Below are 21994 nucleotides of genomic sequence, written 5' to 3' on the forward strand. Positions count from 1 at the left end.
TTGATATTGATCAAAAGCAAAGGCACATTTTCTAGCGAAAAAAAAAAAAGGGGTCTTACATCATACAACTCAACATGCAAACCAGCAGTGCCGTGTCATTACGTCCACTGTAATTGCTGGGCCTTCAAGCCAGTGAGTGGTACAAGGAAGAAAATAGAGCACAAAGGTGGGCAGTTTGATAAGATGTTTGAAGCACACACCATTCTGAGGTTTCATCATGCTGACAGCTTAGAGCAAGGAGAAATAATTAAGGATCTGATCCAGGGTGACCTGCATTCGATGGACCTCTTCAGACCATTTGGGGGCAGGGAGAGGGCACACTCCCACTAATACAGGTCCGGAGGGTGGAGGACCGGGAAAAATTACAATTCAGGAAACTGAGAAAAATAACAAAAACAAGAACTATAACAAAACATGAGACAAAGACATTGAAGATAAGACAGAGGGATTTCACAAGATGGCAAGTGGTGCTAGATTTAAGAGGTTTCAGTGAGATTTGTATAAGGCTCATTTTAAAACTTCCTACAGGCGCAACAGGTGAAAAACACTTACATGCACACTATTCTGCACAGAATAAATCTATGCCATCAATAATTTTTAAACGGTAAACATTCTAAACCTAAAATTAACACCATTTACATGTATTAGGCTGTCTGGTTCGGTCTGTGTTTCAACATTTAAAGGTATACAATAGCTTGTCGATGAAATGTTGTTTACGATTTGATAACAACTTTTGGGAAATCTGAGTAACGCAATTACAAGACAAACACTGGTGTGTTTCCAATTTTCTTCTCTTGCGTGACATTGGCAGCAAAGATTAAAATTGTGGCAATTTTAGTTTTAGTACAAAAAAGGCTGTTTTGTAAATTTTTTCAAAAAGTCAATAATAATGTGCACAAACAGCTTTAGGCCACCAAACCTTTATTATTCACCAGAAATAATGTCTAATATATAAAGATTTCCACAAAAACAATTGCCATACCAAAAGCAATTTTTTTTTAAAACAAAAATGTTCCCCTGAATTAGTTAATGTTTTCCTCCTATTAACAATACATACATTAACAAATTAATTTATCAAAAACACACAAAAGTAAACATGGAAATATGTCCATTGTCCCTCCTTCTCCCCGGCCCCGCAGAGCCCTACACTTCAGACAGTAGCAAGTCTGCCTGCTTAAGTCGTGCCTGTATGAAGGGACTTAGAGGAGGGGCCTTATTGATCGTCTTCTATGAGTGAAGTCCAGGCATTAGTTCCAGCAGGGTGAGTAGACAGCTGTCCATGAGCCATTCTACTGGGCCTACATAGCAGGGCTGAGTGGAACTAGGATGTGCACTTTTGATTTTGATCTCTCCAACATCACTTCTATTGACCGATGTACTGTCCTGTGCTTTACTTGCTAAGAGAAGCACTTGCCGAGGCCTAGCTGGAAGCCCAGACACAAGCCACCATTGCATTATCCGGGTTGCTGTTGACAAGCTTGGGATGATGAATCTTCCATGGTCTGCTGAGGCCTAGCCTTAATCACTGCTGTCATCTACTGGCAACTGCCGTATCCACTGACCACGGCAATCACAAGTCAGGTTATCATGGCACACAGGGCTGAGAATCCCAGTGTTTGTTATCTAGGTGTATATGGGTGGACTAGGCTCTCCAAAGTTAGACATAAAAGGTCAATCTTTACTGAGCAGCTAACTTTTCCAACTGTGCTCAATTCTCTCACACATTTTTAAAGATCAGAAACTTTTCTTGGCAGGGTTGTCCTTTAAATTAGTATAAATAAAGATAAGTGTCAGTTAGCATTATCGTTATTCTTCAAGTCCAACATGTAAATGAAAACCAAGCGACTGTCTAACGGTGAAGTATGATTTGTTGGGTATAGTGGTCTGTTTGTATTTGACAATTCCAAGAGCCATGTTGGAATCTGAATGCCCACTGTCTATGCATACACTTGGACAAAATGGTTGATAAATGCTCGATTAGGAGGTTGGTCTGATTGTGACCCATTTAGTCAGTGTAAATGTATGTCTGTCTGTCTATCATTTGTGGCAGCCCAGTTGTCTTAACCTTATTTATTAAAGATATACAATGTTATGAGGGGCTTACCATCTCACTGAGACTAAGAAGAAAAATCTTGATATATCCTGTTTCATCCTGGTGTCCTACAAAGTAGCACCTGTGCATGAATCCAAAGGGAAAGCACATTGACCCGTTATTATTCATTTTTCTTCCACAAATAATGGTAATGTTTCAACTAAGGCCTGTTATGAACACAAACAACAAATGGTAAGTTCTGCCATCTAGTGGTTATTAAATGGATTGCCACGACAAAAGGAGGCCTTAAAAATACTTCCAAATTTGCCTGAAACCATAACTTTCAATAGCATTCCCTACTATTCCATTATTCAAAGTTAATATAATACACCCCAGAGTCTTATCAGCCTATACAGCCCAGTGAGTCCCTGTGCGCCCACCATTATTGGATGACCGCATTCTCCTAAGCACCCTTCGCCCCTCCTCGTAGTCATCCTGGTCAACACTGATCAGCAGGCGGACGCCCTCCGTGCCTGCTGCCATCCTTAGGGAGTCAGTGATGAAGACTCCCTTCAGGGCCTCCAGCAGAGCTCCACTCAGGTAGTCACCCCAGAAGGCCTCAAGGTTGTCCAGCTCTGTGAACTTGATGTCGCAGACAATGGAACCCAGGTCTCTGGCACGAAGAAGCGAGTTGGCTTGGCTGAACAACTCAAACTGCCGCTCCAGGGGCTGCTGTTTGTCTGAGGAGACACCGTCACGGAGTGCCGACTCATGCTCCAGGTATTCGGCCCGGACGCGCAGGCGGATATCTGATAATGGAAGAGGGAGGAGGAGGCAGGGGTGGAAAATAGGGATGATAGTGTGGAGGGGTGAAATTATGGTAGGGAGAGTAGAGGGAAGAAAGTGAATAATGAGGGCAAGGCAAAGATACAGTGAGGAAAGGATGGAGGAAAGAGAGAAAAAGAAGACAGTAGTGAAGGGTGAGGAAAAGTCACAGAAAAAGTTAAAAGAAGTTAACAGTCAGATTGGAGAGGCCCACATAGCAGACAGAAAGGGAGGGGTCATGAAGTCAAAACAAAGGGAAAAGAAATAGGGACAAGTCAAAATCATTAAAAGCTCATTTAGCTTATCTATGTGCATTATATTAAGCAGGGATTTAAAAAAGGGGTGCAAGAGCACAGAGTTCCCAAAAGGAGATTGTGACCCACTAGGGTGACTACTAATTGGACTGGAAATTGTCCACTGAAATACTTCAGAATATTTCTCTTGATAAAAGCCTGACAAAAGAGCAAATATAATGGAGCAGCAGGACAGAGCAAACTGTTAATTATGTGGGGCACTGGAGCTAGACCAACCCGACTGTGTGCATTTTTTGTGCTAAATACTGCTGCAACCCGTTCAGTTTGTTTTGGTGAAAATTAATTACATTTTGGAGCACGGAGAGAAATACTCTGCAACTGAACCAGTAGTACAATTTCATCATTTTAAGTATTAATCTCAGCTGTTAACTAGATGACAGCCAGTAATCAGAAGTAACTGATGCATGAGAATTTTCAGTAAGACAACCTGCGTGGTCTACATAAATCATTGGTATAGAGTTCATATCGTGGCGGCAGTAATGAAAGCAACTTAGCAGAGTCAAGCCCTGGAGTGGCTTTTTGTTCCAGCCCAGTGTTTCAAAACACCAGATTCATTCTGATCAACATGTTTAAAGCTGAGAACAGATAGTTGCTGGAGTTCCGCAGTAACAGGATTGGCGGTCATGCAACAGCACAGCGAGAAATATCAGAGGATACATACTGTACTGAACAAGAGCACCGCTGAGATCGTCCCCCATGTCAATTTTCCAGAGCTTCGAGTGGAAACCAGCTGCTGATGACTTTTGCTGCAACAAAAATCCATCCCTCCTCCCACTCAAACCCCTAAACAGTATTTACTACCAATGACATCCACTTCACAAGAAACATTCTCATCAATGTCTCATTGCAAGAGTGCGTAGAAACCTTTTTCCAGGGAGACAATGACCAGAGTCTCAGTTAAGGTACAGAATCATTAGAAGAGAGCACCAAGGACCCGACTTGAACACCTCAAGGTCTGTACATAGTTAATTATACAGTATGATTCCACTGATAAATGTTTCAAAAAAGAGTCACGTTTACCCTCGCTCCATTCACATTTTGTTTGGGGCGATGGGGAATGGCGTAAGACTCAAGAGGGATAAAGTTTGGAAAATGCCAACATTAGAAATGCAAATGTTGAATTAAGGCATTGATTTTGCATGTCTTAACATTTGTAGGAGAGCGATAACCAAACACTGGCTTTTGCATTCATGTTTCATAAGGCTGTAATCAGATTACTATAAAAACAGAGGACTGGATCAAAGGGGACGTTTAATCAATAACGTTTAACAAATGTGTAAAATATGCAGGGTTGGAAATAAGATTCACTTGAAAACCCACTTGCGGATGGAGATCATTCAATTTACACTTTAGTTTGCTCACAAAAAAATGAAGGCAAAATGTTTTTCTTCATGAAGGCATTGTGGTACAAGAATGTGAAACACTGACATTTTACAGGAATAAGACATTTGATTGTGATTTGACAAATTATTAAACCCTGTCTATTACAATGTCTTAAATAACTGATATTAGTCTGTATTAACCTTTCTTCAGGTCAATCCATTGACAATACATAGATACAAATTTGATACATTATGGTTAGAAAAACCTTGTCACACCACAGATCATGACTGCCCTCTGAATGTTTTTTTGTTGTTGTTTTTATTAAACAGTGGACTGCTAACAGCCAGTACGTCTATTTCATGGCAAAAACTGCTTCATGAAGACAAACATTACAAACAAATTGGCAACTGTTACTGATTGGTCACTCAAAAGAATTGGTAAGGGGAAGGGTACAAAAAAGCTCCAAAGCAACAATAGCCTTCAGTTACAGTACAATCAATCATGAAAAAATATACTAATCTGCCTAGAGCATGTGTACTTAAATACTGAGCGTTGGTGAAGAAGGCCTCCAAGAGGCCTATGAAAACTCTGAGCTGAGATAGGAGACACTGCTCACAACTGTTAGGCAGGTGCAGAGAAAGTCAGTATTGAAAAAGCAATTACAAGACATCTCTGAATCAAAAGTCGAAAGTGGTTTTATGTTCTCACAAAGCCAAAATTGAATTTGACTACTACGTTTGGCATAAGCCAATCACGCTCACCAACAGAAATACACTTATCCCCATTACGAAGTGTGGTGGTGGCAGCATTGATGCTGTGGGGATACTTCTCTGCAGCATGCCATTCATTGTTTGAGAAGGTAGAGGGTAAACTGAATGCAGAACAATACACAGAAATCCTGGAGGAAAGACCTGCTGCAGTCTGCAAGAGAACTGTGACACAGATGTATTTTTCAGCACAATAATCTATGAGTTTGTGCAGATTTGTTTTCACTTTGACAAAGTCTATCTGCTAATCAGTGTCAAAAAGACATCCACTGTGATTCAATGTTGCAAAACATTAAAACAATGTCCAAACTGGGGGGGTTGTACAGTATACAGTACATTTCGTTGTACAGTATAATATCCTTGCAAGCATTTTCAGCAGTGGCAGGATGTGTTTTAGCATTTCAGTATTCTGATTTATCACAAAATGCCAAATGGGGCGTCTACAGTATCTTAAAAGGGGGGCAGAAAACTTCATATCACCTAACTTTTTGCACTCTTATACAATATTCAGTATAGCCTCAGTGAAATATTAAGTTAAAGCGCTGTTAACAGTTCGACCTTTTGGATCATTACACTGTGTGAGGGCTGTAGCTATGATAAACACCTGCCCTTCATGCAATTACTGTATTTATGGATGGCCTCCATTTCTGCCTTCCCATTTCATACTGAGCAGGATGGAGGTAGAGATAGTGGCACTGAGGAGAAGGCCATTTAAAACCACAGGAACACAATGATAGTCATTTTGTTAGGGTTACAGAGCACTTCACGCTTCATCAGACACAGAGACATCCACTTAGACAGGACATTAGGAAGCACAGCTTTCATTTTCTCACTTTAAACACCATGCCTGTTTGGCTTCCTCCATCTTATCCCCACCAAAAAAAAAAAAAAAAAAAAAAAAAAGTTTAAGTACCCATTTACGAGGAGTCACTTGGCACGGAGAGCTTCAACTCTTTATCGATCCGTTTTTCTGCTGAATGACTGACCAAGAGAGTGTAGAGTTAGGGGAGTACTGAGAGACGGGCAGACAGAACTCTCTTTTCCCCATAGACAAAAATCACTCTCTGTACCATTTTGCGTAGTTTGAGCATTTAGTGTTCGTTCTCTCCCTCTCATTGTGTGTAAGGATACTGTTTTCCTGACACACAGGTTGGTCTGTTTAGAACTGTGAACACAGAGAAAGGAGAGAAAGAGAGAAAGAGACAAGCACAAGTGGGTTGGATATCTGTCGACTGGGTTGTTTTTTTTAACATCAAGCAGGCATGGCACAGGGTCAGGGCAATAGTTGGTATTGACAAGTTAATCAGCTCAGAAATGCCTTTACTGTAGATCTACAATATTACATGGTAGTGTCTAAGTGGGATGCTTCGGACTACTCTTACCTTGAACAATCCCCTTACCCTCACCTTCACCAACCCATTATTTAAGCTCCAACCGTAACATTAATCAGATATGTCCATTAAACCAAGTAAAGGCCTTCACAAGCACCCCATTTAGATAGCACAAAACCACTACTGAGCTGAAGGTACAAAGACCTTATGGGCATTTGTAACAGCAGTTGTCATTGTCAGAATGTAATTGAGACACTTCACTGAGAATGATCTGAGAGATGAATCATGACAAGAAAGAGTATTTGAGGTCTGTTTAAATGCTAGGAGCCAGCATTGGACTGAACCGCCCTATCTATCTCTGCTCCCTCTTGACAAATTCACACCCAGGGCTCACATAGGGCACAGAGATAAGATACAGCAGGAGCTTCCTTCAGCAGAGTACTGTTGGGTTATTTTCCTCAGAACTGCTTGAGTAAAAGGTTGCGGCATTCTTTTACAGCTGTCTGTTGGCAGCCATTTTAGATTCTCTGAAATTGAATACGGGGCCGGTCCTTAAGAAAGGACGAGTATCTGTGCCAAATAAGTGTTTTTATAACTTGAGAATCCAGAGCTGGCTTATGTGAAGCTTTGGTTAGCCAGTATTTTATTGAATCTTAAGGCAGATGTTTACAGCCACTTGTAATGAAGATGGTGTGAGAGGAAAGCATGGCCCCAAAAGGTTCCCCACATGCGGCAAACACTGCCACTTTCACAAACATGTCCAACATATTTTAGTTTTGTCTGTGCAGGTTATAGACTGGCTTTAGTGCGCCGAGTTCAGCTCTTCAGTGTATTAAATCAGTGTCCTTCACCTAGACCCAAACCCTAACCATGAAGCTAATTCAAACATTAACCACAGCTAACATAAAACTAGACAAAACTAACTGATTGTTGTCTTCTTGTTTGGTTTACAGAACAACTATACCATCAAATTAGAGTTTTTTTGTTACTGTAAATGCTATCAGAACCAGTCCTAAATGACGTTCCTACTCTTGTATTACTATTGCAACTTTGAACACAGCCAAAGATTGTGCTGACTTTCTCTCCAATTTCACCACCGTGATTGTATATTGTGTAGGAATGCCCCGATCACGTTTTTTTCACGCCGATATCAATTTCCGATTATCTATGAGCCATATAGGCTGATAACGATCGTTTTTGTTGTTTTATAGCAGCTGGTATAGCCCCTTTTTTAACAAAGTGCTTAAAAAGTCCTTCAAATTGAAATGTACCCCATAACACTGTCTTACATTTGACCAAAGTTTTGTTCATCATTATAATTAAATTGCTCAGAATTAGAAATCGCTCAGATTTGTTTTTTTATAAATGTTTTTATTCAGACTTGTCACCGGCTCTCCCTTTCCTTTTTTCCTTGCGTTGATGAGCCTGTTACCAAAAACTAAATATGCCAGTGAAGTATAAATGGAATCCAGCATGGCTGGAAATCGATGTTTCTAGCGATTGGCTTTTAACTGGTCTGTTTTATTTTACTCCTCACTCCGTAACCGGCTGGTTGGGGCCGCAAGCGATCAACAACTGCTAGGCTAAAAACAAGGCTTACCTACTCTGTTGTAGGCCACATTTTGGCTTTGTCATTGCTCAAAAACTAACTTGGTCTCAACTTGCAAACATCTGCAGGTAAATTCCATACCCGATATATTATGATCCACTACAGTTAGACACCATACGAGATTAACAAATCCCCGTTTTCATTAGCTTCGCCACCATCTCGACTGAAAGGGAGGCTGCTGTATGTTACCACTATGCATCTGTGCAGTCGCCATATTGGAGAGGTCAAGATCCGCTAGTAAACAAATACAATGTGCGTACTCGATCGTTTTTTGCAATCGGCGACTAGAAAGCATTAATTCCCATCTCCCGATTACATATTTTTTACTGAATATCGGACGATAACGATTGGCGTCCAATCAATCTGGGCATCCCTAATATCGTGTCATCTCCTTTAACACAACTTGCAAACTCCACCCTCTAATGTGGGCAGACCTCAGGTCACAGTGCATATACTGCTACTATTGAGTGTATTTGCACTCAGCCAAGTATTTTAATGCATAGGAGAATATGCAAGAGTCAAATTGGAAAATAGTACACTGGAACATTTAGCGCTTAGCTGCTCAGTTCAAGTCTTGTGACTCCCTTAACCTGGCTGGTAAAGATTGGTTCTCATTATTATCATAAGCAATGTTAAGCAGCCAATTTGCTGTAACATCAGACACATTTAAGACTTACTTTCCCTTTCAATATAGTATACAAAATAATACAAATAATGTCATTGTGTCATAATGTCAACTTTTGCGTTATTATTGTCATATGACTGCACAAGATCCTAGATCAAAAAGTGTTTTGATCTAGGATCTCAAATGCTAACTGGATAACAAAAGGCTGACAATTATTGCTGGGCTTTCATCATATTATTTTATAGTCATGTAGTTGTCTGATAAAATGAACAGAAATATGTGTCAATGTCAACACCTGTACTGTGTCGTACATTTATAGCGAGAACACGACAGCCCTGCTAAGATACAGAAGCAGTTGGCCATGTTTGTGAAAAAGGTTCACCAGGGTCCTTATCTGCAGAGAAAAGCAAGGAATTTAAAACAGACTTTCTAAATATCCCCATCATTGTGGTTTTAATGAGATCAAATAAACTTTGAGTTGTCCAGATATTTTTGTTACTTTGGCACATTTTCCTCAAACAAACATCAGCTGAAAACTTTTTGGAAATATTTGAGGCTTACTGCTGAGGACTCAGTTCTGTGAAACACTGACACCAACAACCCTTGTTAGAAATAGAAATAGATAAATAGGGAATCTCAAACAGCAAACTTTCTTATCCACAGTGCACAACACTACAGAACATTACAGGATGATTTTCTGAGAGCAAATTAGGTTTCCTGAGGGGGATAGGGTAAAGGGCAGCTACATTATGATACATAAGCATCGAATACAGAGCAAAGTGGCAGCACCAACCCCTGTTGTAACAGGGGGGGGGCCTCTTTTACCTTAGGCATCGGCCCAGACTTGTGAGAGAGCGCATGACTGAGTTGATCACACACACTGCAGTATGTATGGACTGAGTGGAGTGACAGACTTTTTTGTTTTGTTCCTCAGTCTCCCCCTCTGTCTCCATGATCCATTGTGTCTTAGGTTACTCGATCTGAGTCACAATCCTGAGTCAACCTGGTGGAATCAAATGTGGAGTCAAGACAGCAACAGGTTTATAGTCACAGGCACATCACTCATCTTGAATAGCTAAAAAGGGCTGTCCCCATTGTTAGATGATTTTTTTTTTTATTCGAGTCAGAATCATCAGTCCTTTGTTGTAATAAGTATTTCTGACCAACAGGCAATGATGGGCGTTCAAAAGTAATGTTTGAGAAGCTCTGCATGAATGACTAAACAAACTTCACACAAAGGACAATTACTGTTAGTGTTATCTCAATCTTAATGTGCGGAGAGAAACTAGCATTGATTGCAGACAAGAGTTGAAATGTGGAACAGAACATTGAAAATGGATTACATAGTGCAGCTTTCCAGTGGAGTTAGATTGTCTCAAACAACTGTTCAAATAATTTTTCAAAGAAGATATGTGAGGTTTGACAGTTGACTCGTGACAACTTTGTATCAAGCTTGACAATAAAGCATAACAAGTGCTGCATCTAGTGGTGACTGGACAACTTCCTTCAAATAGAGTAGACAAAAAGGACAGGAGACAACCTACCAGTCTGCACTCTTATCAATAGCAGCAGTTGAACATAGTCCAGTGGGTTAGAGAAAAGGGGAAATGAGGGGAAAAGAAAGTAAAGAAGGGCCAGATGGAGAAATTAATAGGGCAACAAAATCTCCCTGATGTTGCATGTTTAATTAAAAGGAAAATTCTGTATTTTTATGTGGATGTCCAGTCAGTGCTGATGGTAAATGTAGCCAATTTAAGTAATAAATTTCTCAGTGCTTGCTATGTTGACGAGAAAGCTGAGTTTTCCTCAGCAGCACTGTAAGTGCCTACACGCACCAGGATGCATTGCACGCAAGCTTCTGACATCCACACTCACCCAGCGGTCTTTCTTATAACAACAAAGCTAACCGGGTCTAGCAGCACTTCTACCGTGAATATCACAATAACCGCTTCTAAACTAAAAACTTCCCCACTGCAGGCAGAGACTAGAAATCCAAGCTGAAGTAGCCTGTAGTTCTTCGTTGCCTTCAACTATGTCACTGTCCTGTCAAATGACAGCGCTGGATGCAGGAAGAACTACTTGGCGAACTCAGTTTTCTCTGTCAATGTAGCACTCACTGGAATTTATTGCTTCACTTGACTACATTTACCATCAACACTGACTGGACATCCACATAAAAAATGCAGAATTTTCCCATTGAGACAGTTAAGGAGATACTGTAAGTCTAAATGTAGTCAGTGTGACATGAGAATACCATGTGAAACAGTAATAAAGGAGATGTCAGTCAACTGAAAGGGAAGTGCAAGCCATTTTTTTTTTCTGTGTCCAACAGCTGAATCAAATGTTTTGACCATTTTTCGCTGAAGTTGTAAATCAGACAGAGCCCTTGAATTTTTGATGTGTTTGAGATGTAAAGTCAGCATCTGCTGCAAAGACAGTGAATGAGGTGTTGAATTTCTGGTGCCATTAGACACTCAATTGAGTTGTCAGACCAAAACATAATTGTAGCATTTGGTACAAGTGCTTACACAACAATCTCATACTGTATTCAACAATAAAATACCACAGTTTTGGCCTATGTAGCAGACAGATTTTATACCCTGGTGATATCACCAAATTCATAGTTAAGTTCTCCAATATTTAGTGTTTCAGTGAATGTGACACTGGGATTTTTTCTTTAACACTGGCACACCTGGCAAAGGTGTCTTTCATTTTGATTCTGTGCAAAGTGTGCTGACATTTTGTAGGCAAACTCCCTTCATTGAATGCTTGTCTAACAGTGTTAGTGTGGCTGGTGAATTGTGAGTAATTTGTAAAAATTTCTCCCTGTTCTTTACACTTTTCATTTTCCACAACAGAGGGCGAATAAACACAGTTTACACAGTCTTTACTTTTTAACGCAAATTTTCACAAGGAGTTAAAAAAACATTGGACGTGCAAGGGTTCTGTCCCTTAAGATTTTTTGGGATGATGGTTTGAAAAAAAATTAAAAATAAATAAAAAATGTACTTGATATGCAAACTCCTTAACTCAAGCTAAGGTTCAGCATAGACAAACAACATCAGAAATAAGGAGACAAAACAGGTAATGTGGTGATGCAGGAGAAGATATTAATAGATTAGAAATTAAATTGGAGTTTATAACGTTATGAATTATCTGTGAGAGAAAATGGCGGGATGAAGATATGAAGGCAAGAGATGAAAAGCTAAAAGAGAGACAGGTTAAGAATGCAGGGGCTGCACTTACTGCAGGACACTTTATGTGGTGGTGGTGGTGGTGGTGGTGGAGGCATTGGCTGGTCTTGTCTGCTTGTTTTCTTGGGCCTGTGGCTCCAGCCATTTCCCCTCTTCTTCCTCCTCCTCCTAGTGGATGGCCCAGGCATAGGAGGGTAATTACCTGACAGAACACGCATGGAATTAGTTCTGTTAATTGCTCCATGTTTCTGTTTCTGCTGATATCTGATCAAAACATCCTTTTTTCCCCCCATGGAAGGTTCACCATAAACATATGGTGTATGTAACCAGGCACCAAAATTACACTTAATTTTATAACTGAGTGTATTGTAATTTTGACCTGGGGAAATACCTTAAACGATGTACATTCCTAGCACAACACAATGATGGAGCAAACAAAATGTCCATGTCAGAAAGAATGCCAGTGCCTCTTCACCAAAAACTAGGTACTGGCATTAAGTGTAGTGTAAATATGTTACATGCAGTAAGGCATGATAAACACTGATTTTGGACAGTCCACCTCCTTGACTGACAAAAAGGTTTGTGGAAACACTGAAGCCTGTACTTCCAATGAGCTAAATACTATACTACAGTGCACTTACTGGTTCTCAATTGCTGTGTGAAAGATGGAAGAGGTATTTCTGTCTGTCTGCAGCTGTGTGGCATTCCAGAGGCGCACAAAAACTCCCTGCTCTCTATTCCATAACTCTGTTCAATTCTCTCTGGAGATACTGAAAGCCATAAAACATAGATTAGTAATCATGACTATTAGGACAGGAATGCAGTTATGGCTGATACCTTCTAGCAGGCCATCGTAGAGAGAGGCAACAGCCAAAGCACTCAACATAATCTCTAATAAAAATCTGATAATGAGCATCCCTGTGATTCATCCTTACCTGTCCTCCTTTTCTTGTGGGACACTAAAGGCAGTAGGTCATGACGAGTGAGGACTCTCAGTAGTTGCAGTAGTGGCTCCAGGTTGCCATCACTGAGGTATCCTCGCCTCTCCAGCTCTAACAACAGCTCAAGGCCACTTGTGGGCTTATATGAGGCCACTAAGTGACCCTGGGAGCTCTGAGGCTTTAACTTCCTCCAGGCCTTTAGCAGCTCAGGACTCGGGGACACGCCAGAGTCATCTGGATCGCCCACACAGGGCTCAACTGTCCAGCCTGCTGGATCAAGAGGGTGTGATGCAGGACAGGTTTCATTCAGAAGGAATGATAACACCTCAATGTCAGTCTCTGACAGCTGAGAACCAACTATGTCAAAGACCTCATGGAGAGACAACATCCCATAGTAGTTTAGGCATTCTGTTTCATCCCAGTAAAGTGAGTCCCTGAGTGGGTAACCTGGGTGACGCACTGCGGCCATGGGTCTGCCTATAGCCCCTCTCCACCTTCCCACCTGTGTCAAGACAGTTCAAGATTAAAAAAAACCCCACACATACAAACATTACATTTAACAGACAGGTAAAGCGCTAACTCTCCAACTGTGAAGTTAGGAAATAACAGCATATAGTTCTAGTGTCCAGTCGCTTAGCATTATGAGGTATCCAACAACCAATATAAATACAATTATGCTGTACTCTACTGTAAGTAAATTAAATTGTACTTGCTTTTTCCTGTAGAGACTACATCCTTAATTATCATAGGGTTGACCTCCATTTCCTGCCATTGTGTACTCCTAAATTCTATTCCGTATAGAGAGGTTGTTTAAGAGATGGGTTTCTTGAAAAGCTTGAAAATAACATGCCTCGACAAACGGCAGGCAAAACCAGTAAGCTACATTCTTCGTAAACTAGTTAGCAGAAACCATCAGCAAGCCGTCTGTGTTTTAGAATATAGCTAGTTAAAGTCTAGCTGATGTCATCGTAACATTTCAGCGTTACGCTCGTTCTCTAGTGTACAATGTTCCTGTCAATGTTACAATCCTACCTATTTTCGGTGTCAACTCGACGCTGTCTTGAAACATGCAATGCAAAGTATCAGCTGTGAATGTGAATGTGTTGTCGTTTCCAAGAATAACGTTATCTACTAACCGCTAAAGCAGCTTGTAGCCAAAGAGGGCGTTCTTCAGACGCCCAGCAGCAACCAGTTGAGCAAATTACTCGTTACGCAATCACGTTTCTCTAGCAACAAGCATAAAAAAAATCGCACTTCGAACAGTTGTTTAGCTAAATAACAACACACAAATTACAAACGAGTGGCAAACCTGGTGTAATATGATATAACTATATAACAATTAGTCCGTTAACTATGGACAGAAAATAACGATAACGGATATTAACGGATATTACTTGCTAGCTAAGAACGTGGTAAACTGATGTTAGCTATACACGGGTCTTAATAAAGACGGACTCTGGGTGATCTTGATGATAACGTAAAATAAACGGGTGTAAAAGTGACCAATGCATTTTGAAAACGATACTTAAACATTTAATGTACCTGACAATTCACGGTCGTAGTTATTAGCGTTGGATATTCTGACAACTCCCACAGCGGTACTGACAGCAACACAACAACACAGAGACCAACAGAGACCAATACTGACCAATCACAGACCTCCGCCTGCTCGATGACGTCAGGTCACGTTACATTTTCACTGATCTGCAGTCAGATTCTCACTACGAGCTTCTATTCGAGTCGGCACAACTGTAAAAAGACAGCCGATCCCAAGTCGGCTGTTTTAATTCTATTGTGTCAGCTGTATCGCTAAAAAAATAAAATGTCCTCCCAGTTTTCTTCCCATAACATATCACTTTCCACTCTACCATTCACTACCATTGGGTACTGTGAATAACGAAAATATACATCTCTTCAAAAACATAGAGAATATTAAAGGATTGGGAGCACCTTTAGTTGCCACCTTTTACATTAAACCATGACATTAAACACCGCAACAGCAGAGGATGGGCAGTCCCCGATGCTGTCATTAGGTGACGGTATTTTGCGCCTGAACAGCAGGAAGTTAAATAGCATCCACATCACATCCGTAAACGAGAGCAACAAAAGGTCTCAGTCAGTCCCACCAAAGTTCTGCTGTGAGTATATTTGGTTAAACGATTACAGTTTTGACAGTTCAAACTGATCTGGTCGTCTTTCTGTTTGTTTGAAACATCCACCCGCCGGCGTGTACAGTCTTTTAAAAAGTATCTATCTGCCTGGACCTGTTACAGTTGGTGGACATGAACGTTAGCAGAGAAGCTAGCTGTGACAACCTTTAGGACAGCCAGCAAAGTTGTCTTTGCTCTAACGTTACATTATCTTTATTTAACTGTACATATGTACAGAATTTAGTAACGCTATCTAAGTTACTTTATACATGAATACTTTATGGATGTATGCGATTGCTGGCAGCAGTTTCTTGAATATTCTGTGTGTTTAGCGATGTGGCAGCGACCAAGCCCTTTGTTGACTAAAATGTTCCACTACTCAAATACTGCACTGTAGCTAAGCTTTGTCTCTTTAGTATTCTCAGTCTGCATGACTGTGAAGTGTAGTGACTGTGAACATTTAACTGTTATGAGCAAAATAGTCACTAACTAGTAACACTTGCTTATTGAGTTAGCGTACAATTTTTACTTTTCTTGTGAAATGTTGTGGCGCTCTCTTTTTCAAGAAACTTAAAATTGCAACTCCACCTAATAATCATTCATAATCTATTACTCTTATCAATACAGATTTCAATAAATTGATGGATGAATTAGTCTATTATGAAATATGTAAAGTAATAACAAATAGTCATCACAAGTTACAGGATCTCAAAGTAATGTCTTTATATTGCTTTTTTAGTTTTGCCAGAATTAAACAAAAATAATAATAATAAAAAAACAATTTATAATGGAATGGAATTAATAAAGAAATCAACTCTTCACCTTTGTGAAGCTATAACCAGCAAATGTTTGATATTTTGTATTTATTAAATACCTTTAATTGAGTTATTTATCTGAATTGGAAGTGATGAATTATCTGTTGATAAAGACTTGATTTATCGGGTGTGTCAGAAGTAGCGCTGGGGTTGTTTGAAATGTTTGATACCAACAAAATGGTGCTTTAGAAAATAATTTATTTTGCTGTGAATAAAAAGCCTTTGTTGATACCCAGTACTAGTCAGCACTACAATTATCTTGGTACTTTGTTGGTGCCTGATAAAAGCATCTGCTACATGCCTACCTATCCCTGTAGACAAAAAAAAATGACTAGCCAAACGAAAATGGTGTTAGCAATGAAAATGATATTCAAATAGTATTCATTTTTATGTTTGTGCTGTTACTATTGCCTTGCAGTAGACAGTCTGTAGATGCCATCTGGAGCTCCAAAGGGGGAGAACTGTCTTGTAGACATGGACAGCAAGGCTGGAGATCTATTCAGTGCTGAGGATGCTCATCCAACTGGCACAGGTGGAGCTGGAATCTTGGCAAAGTAAGGGCCTATATATTTTTATTTTTAGTGTGATGTGCACCAAATTCATTACACAATAGTAATTATAATGCTATTATCAAGAGGGCTTGTGATGCTGTGTTGCTCAAATTTCCTCCCTTCTACCCTGTGGAAATATATAGAAGTATCTGCTACTATTGTTTATTATAGCTAACATAAACAGAGCAAATAGTCTCTATTGGCTTGTTTTCAAGGTTAGGGTTAGAAGTTTTCTGATGACTCTGCTGTGGTGGGATGTATCTGCGGTGTTGATGAGACTAAGTACAGGGCTGTGGTGGGGAACTTTGTCTCATGGTGTGAGCAGAACCATCTGCAGCTCAATGCGACGAAGTCTAAGGAGCTGGTTGTGGATCTACGAAGGACCAAGGCACCAGTGACCCTGGTTTCCATCCAGGGGGTCAGTGTGGACATTGTAGAGGAGTACAAGTACCTGGGAGTACACATGAACAATAAACTGGACAGGGCTAAGAACACTCAAGCTGTCTACAGGAAGGGCCAGAGCCGCCTCTATTTTCTGAGGAGGCTGAGGTCCTTCAACATCTGCCGGACAATGCTGAGGATGTTTTATGAGTCTGTGGTGGCCAGTGCTATCCTGTATGCTGTTGCATGCTGGGGCAGCAGGTTGAGGGTCGCGGACACTAACAGGCTCAACAAACTGATCCGTAAGGCCAGTGACATTGTGGGGGTGGAGTTGGACTCTCTGGCGGTGGTGTTGGAGAGGAGGATGCTGGCCATGACGTGCTGGTCAAACAAAGGAGTACCTTCAGCGGAAGACTCATTCCCCCAAAAAGCACCACAGAGCGCCACAGGAAGTCATTCCTGCCTGTGGCCATCAAACTCTTTAACTCCTCCCTCTGAGTGTTAGTCTATATGACCTTAAGTCGATAAACTGGACGTTGGACCATTAACATCTCTGCAATACTTGAAATAATTGTGCAATATTCTCTGTTTAAAACTGCTGTGAAATATACTGTTTTCAGTTTAAAATTCCCTATTTATTGATATTTATTCATACTTCTATTACTGCTGTGCAATATCCACCGTCTCATAATCATCTTAATAAGCTAGACTTAACTTAACTTGACAGTACTTATTGCACTATTACTTATTACTTATATTATTACATTGTATTATTATACCGTACATACTTATCAACCTCTAAATCCACTTTGGTACTTACACTTATTTTAGCTTTGATACTTCTATCCACTTTGTATTTAATTTAGCTTTTACCTGTATTATAGTGTATTAGATTTTGATTTGCTTAGTACTTCTATTTCTGTGTGCATTGACGTGATAGTGAGCAGCTGTAACAAAAGAGTTTCCCCTCGGGGATCAATAAAGTATTTCTGATTCTGATTCTGAATTCTGAATTTCTTAATACTTTTCTATGTATTCAGTTCTTAATGTCTTTGTCTTATTTCATAGGCTCTGGCTCCCCAAAGGCTTTTCAGCCAGTATGGCTAAAGAGTGGATCGACAGGCGTCGAGTGTCCATTCGACCTTGGGCCAGCTTCGTGGACCAACGCAAGTTTTCAAAACCCCGCAACTTTGGAGAGATGTGTCAGAGGGTGGTGAAAAACGTGGAAATTTACAACAGCAACTATACCTTCATCTTCCTGGGTCTCATCCTCTACTGCATGTAAGGCCAACAAACAGGAAATAATATGTGTTGTTTTGTCAGTGGGAATGTTTACTCTTCCTGCTGCCCAGCAACACAGGATTTCTTGGAGAAGCAGAACAATCTGCGTGAGATTTGATTAAAATGTACAATAATTTAATCTTTAAACTAAGACTAAACTAAATCCAAAAATGCTGCTGTAATTTACCCCAAATTGATTGGACTGTTGATGTTTCTTCTTCTCAGTATCAGCTCTCCAATGCTACTGATTGCCTTGGCTGTGTTCGCTGGTGCCTTCTACATAATTCACCTCAAGTCACTGGAGTCCAAACTTGTTGTCCTCGGTGAGTAAAGCTGTCAGGTATGCCTTGCAATCCATTAATTGTGTACCTGCTAAATATAGGGAATTCTTAAAATCTCCAGGCACACCGGAACCATATTCTAAGTAATATGCTCCTGTTTCCCCCACCATCAAAACATGTATATTAGGTTAATTCTCCTGCTTTGAACTGGAGTTGGTCCCATTACTTAACACGGGACGAAGAAGAACGAATTTCACTATGCGTTGTACTGTGTATGATTGTGTATGTGACAATAAATTTGATTTGCTTTAAATGAAATTGGTTGCATGTTACCTCGCTGTGATTTTTGACAGGTAAAGAAACAAGTTAATTTATTCAAGAATAGATTAAATGCATGTCCGCGTATAGTATAAGAAAATAAAATATATCCTTGAGCTTTTTATATTTATTACCAGTCAACTTAACCAGATCTACAAGAGGCAGCACAAAAAACATTTCTAATCAGTGGCAATATTTTTGTGTTGTAATTTTATTGTCTACCAGGCAGGGAGCTGACTGTCCCTCACCAGATGAGTCTGGCTGGAGCTGTCTCTCTACCTGTGTTCTGGTTGGCCGGAGCTGGAGCTGCAGTCTTTTGGGTTCTGGGTAAGCCAAACCACATTAGTTGTTCTTGCCATCAATTATTATTCTGGGCATGCAGAAATATTTGTTGCAATCCTCATCTGGGTGCTTTAACTCTTATGTGTTTTTTGTGATATTATTTATGTATTAAAGCATATTCTACTGTTACATTCAATGAAAGTCTCTGTGTAAGAGTGTCAGCTAAATTACTTTAATGCATATGGACACCCTCTGTCTAAGAAAAACCTTCTTCTTCATTATTTTTCCCTTCACGTTCCCCTTTACGTCTCCTCTCAGGAGCGACACTGTTTGTGATTGGCTCTCATGCTGCGTTCCGGGAGCTGGAGGGATCTGACATGGAAGAGCTCCTCATGGAGTCTGTGTGAAGAACAGGCTGAACTCTCAGCAGGTGCTGGTTGACGGATCAGTCATCACTTTGACCCTGTAATCACGTTAGCCCATGGGGTTGAGGAAAAACTGCTCTTAGATATGTTCCTTATCTATGTGTACATCCCATATTCCCTGTATCTTACCTATGCCAGTGTACCAAGAAAGCACCTTGTCTTGCCTTTTGAAGTAGTTGTTGTTACATACAGACTGTATTGCCTTTTTGGAACTCATTCATACACATGACTTGCCATATGCACAATAATTACTAATTGTTAATGAGTACATTGTCATACAGGATATATGCCTTGGTCTACATATGTTATGTCCTAGATGCCTCTGGTTTGTGTCAAATAGCCTCTCCCTCCCTGCAATGTCCCTTATACAGTGACATATCTTTCAATTTATTAATCTCTTAGCACTATCTGTGCTATACTCTCTGCTGTAGATATCTTCAGAAATAGCTTCTGTGTCTGACAAAATCGACGATTTCTTATGGAAAGATAATGTTTACAGTAAATGCAATGTTTGCAATTCTGAACTGCTAAAAATATTTTCTTTTCTTTTCCAAAGTGCAATTTAAAGCTTTAAAAATATGTCTCTTATAATGACGATGTTCCAATAAAGCAAAGTGCTTATGGTACTTAACATAGATAGGCTGACGAGAAGACATCTTAAAAGGTTGATACATTCTGTAGTAATGATGTTTTGTACTGGGGATAATATGGTACTTTGCTGACTGTCTGTATGCATATTTATCAGTTCTACTTACAACATTCAGATGTGAAGGTCATTCTATAAACCTGATATGTCTTTCTTGAAATTCATTATTCCTTTGTTAACTTTTCAATGCTAAGTTGCCTCTGTGTGTTTGTATTTAAATTACATTTTGGAAGTGCAATAAACCCCTGACACAAAGATAGCTTGTCACAGGTTTCTTAAGGCTTTTGATGTCCAGTTCATTGTTTTTTTAATTCAGGTAGTTTCTTCTATGCAACTACAGTTGACTCCTGTTTGTGCATCCATGAAAGGAGTTGTACTGAACTCAGTGGCCCTTAGCAATGGCTTGGTTTGTATATTTTCTCATTATTCTGGTCCGGCCTGAATACACGGTGGAATAGGACAGTTCCAACCCTCATGGCTCCTCTTCTTTATCTCTAGTACACCAAACACTGCAGCACTCACCAACCCCCTCTTGCCCCCCCTATCGTCCCCCTCTTGTCCCCCTTTTCATGTGACCCCTGTGACCTGTGCTCTGTGACAGCACAGCAAGAGGACCCCATGCTCAGGTTGCCATGGCAATGACCTTGGAGGGCCCCAGTCAGACACACTCGTCCACAGACAAACTCACTTACACACTGCGGCAAAGGCGAGCGATCGATATTCTATTATACGGAGGGTGGCGAGGGGGGAGAGAGAGAGAGGAGAGTCGCACTGCAGTGAGCTCACTGCAGAGACACAGGGGAAATTAGAGAGAGGGAGAGAGTATGAGTGTGTTTGTCAGTGAGAGTGACAGAAAGTGGGTGTGCATGTGTGTTTGTGTGTGTACGTATGAGCGGAAGACACTGCATTTGTCACTGGACAGTGGAGTCGAGCGGTGCCAGAAAGTTTTTGTGTCTCTCACTCAAAGGGACATGTCCTAAATTTTCACAGGATGTGGCAAAGTGGCCTCTCAGAAAACCCAATCCTTATGACTCACATTATAGAGCTGTATATTGTGTATAATTTATTTGATTTGTGTACTAGGTAAGAGGTTCATTTAAAATAGATGACCCTTGTGGCACAGAGAGGTAGCACAATTACAGTCTGTTCCCTTAAGACAAAAGATATACTGCCTTGCTTTTATTTGCAGGAATGTAACAACTTGTATTAATCACAAAGTTGCTCTTCCTTCCTGAACACATCACTGATGTACTGTTTCTGATTTCTTATAGTCTTGAAATATGAGTTTAGGGAAATAGTAGGACAGTGTTCCCTTTGTAAGACTCTCCTGCTGACAGTGATTCTCATCCTGTAGCTCATCAGTGTTGATGTCAGACAAAGCTGACACATTTACAGAGTGGTTTGGTGCATTACCCTGGGCTTCTGCCAACTCTTCCTCCTATGGCATTTTAACATTATGCAGTATGCAGGTTGAAGTTCATATGAATTCACAACACTAGGTGGCATCACATCCTCATATTTCTAATTTATCGTTTCTGCTGTGTTGTACACCACTGAAGACTGAAATCAACAAATTGACATCACATATATACGCATTTTGTCAATGTGCATCAGTTCAGAAGTGTGATGAAATAATGTCAGATAGTTTAATCTCATATTTGAATATGTATGAGTTGGAATAATAGTCTGATATATAGGATATTGCAGTCAACAAATAATTACTTTAAGGTTTCAATTGACATGGGAAGCTATCCCATAAACATGGAGTGAGAGAGTAATATCATTAATACTTTTCAAGGCCTAACTAATATGATAAATTAAATTTTACCATAGGGATGAATCAACACCTCTTTTGTGCAGTCTTAACAAAGCTTCATGAAGGCAGTATTTGTTGCAGGTCTAT

General features: G+C 40.2%; 2 protein-coding genes across 9 annotated transcripts; one reads left to right on the plus strand and one right to left on the minus strand.

The window, feature by feature from the left end:
* Nucleotides 1-904: 904 nt before the first annotated feature.
* dedd1 (death effector domain-containing 1) lies at nt 905-14625 on the minus strand. 8 transcript variants are annotated; one of them, XM_044209051.1, is made up of 6 exons: nt 14504-14624; nt 12956-13463; nt 12662-12790; nt 12073-12222; nt 2473-2841; nt 905-2174 (listed from the first exon to the last, which is right to left on the minus strand). In XM_044209051.1, exons 2-6 carry the CDS (start codon nt 13428-13430, stop codon nt 2161-2163), a joined length of 1137 nt encoding a protein of 378 aa, XP_044064986.1. In that variant the 5' UTR covers nt 13431-13463; nt 14504-14624; the 3' UTR covers nt 905-2160. The 8 variants fall into 8 exon arrangements, with proteins under 8 accessions (XP_044064986.1, XP_044064983.1, XP_044064985.1 ...); XM_044209048.1 differs by adding an exon at nt 13675-13749 and having other exon boundaries at nt 905-2841; nt 14504-14568; XM_044209050.1 differs by adding an exon at nt 14098-14187 and having other exon boundaries at nt 905-2841; nt 14504-14567.
* A 317-nt stretch (nt 14626-14942) lies between these two features.
* On the plus strand, nt 14943-20348 carry rabac1 (Rab acceptor 1 (prenylated)). Its single transcript, XM_044209138.1, has 6 exons — nt 14943-15099; nt 16345-16480; nt 17927-18139; nt 18365-18462; nt 18964-19065; nt 19339-20348. Exons 2-6 carry the CDS (start codon nt 16359-16361, stop codon nt 19425-19427), a joined length of 624 nt encoding a protein of 207 aa, XP_044065073.1. The 5' UTR covers nt 14943-15099; nt 16345-16358; the 3' UTR covers nt 19428-20348.
* The last annotated feature ends 1646 nt before the right edge of the window (nt 20349-21994 follow it).

Source organism: Siniperca chuatsi, linkage group LG9, assembly GCF_020085105.1.
Source record: "Siniperca chuatsi isolate FFG_IHB_CAS linkage group LG9, ASM2008510v1, whole genome shotgun sequence".
NCBI lineage: Eukaryota > Metazoa > Chordata > Actinopteri > Centrarchiformes > Sinipercidae > Siniperca > Siniperca chuatsi.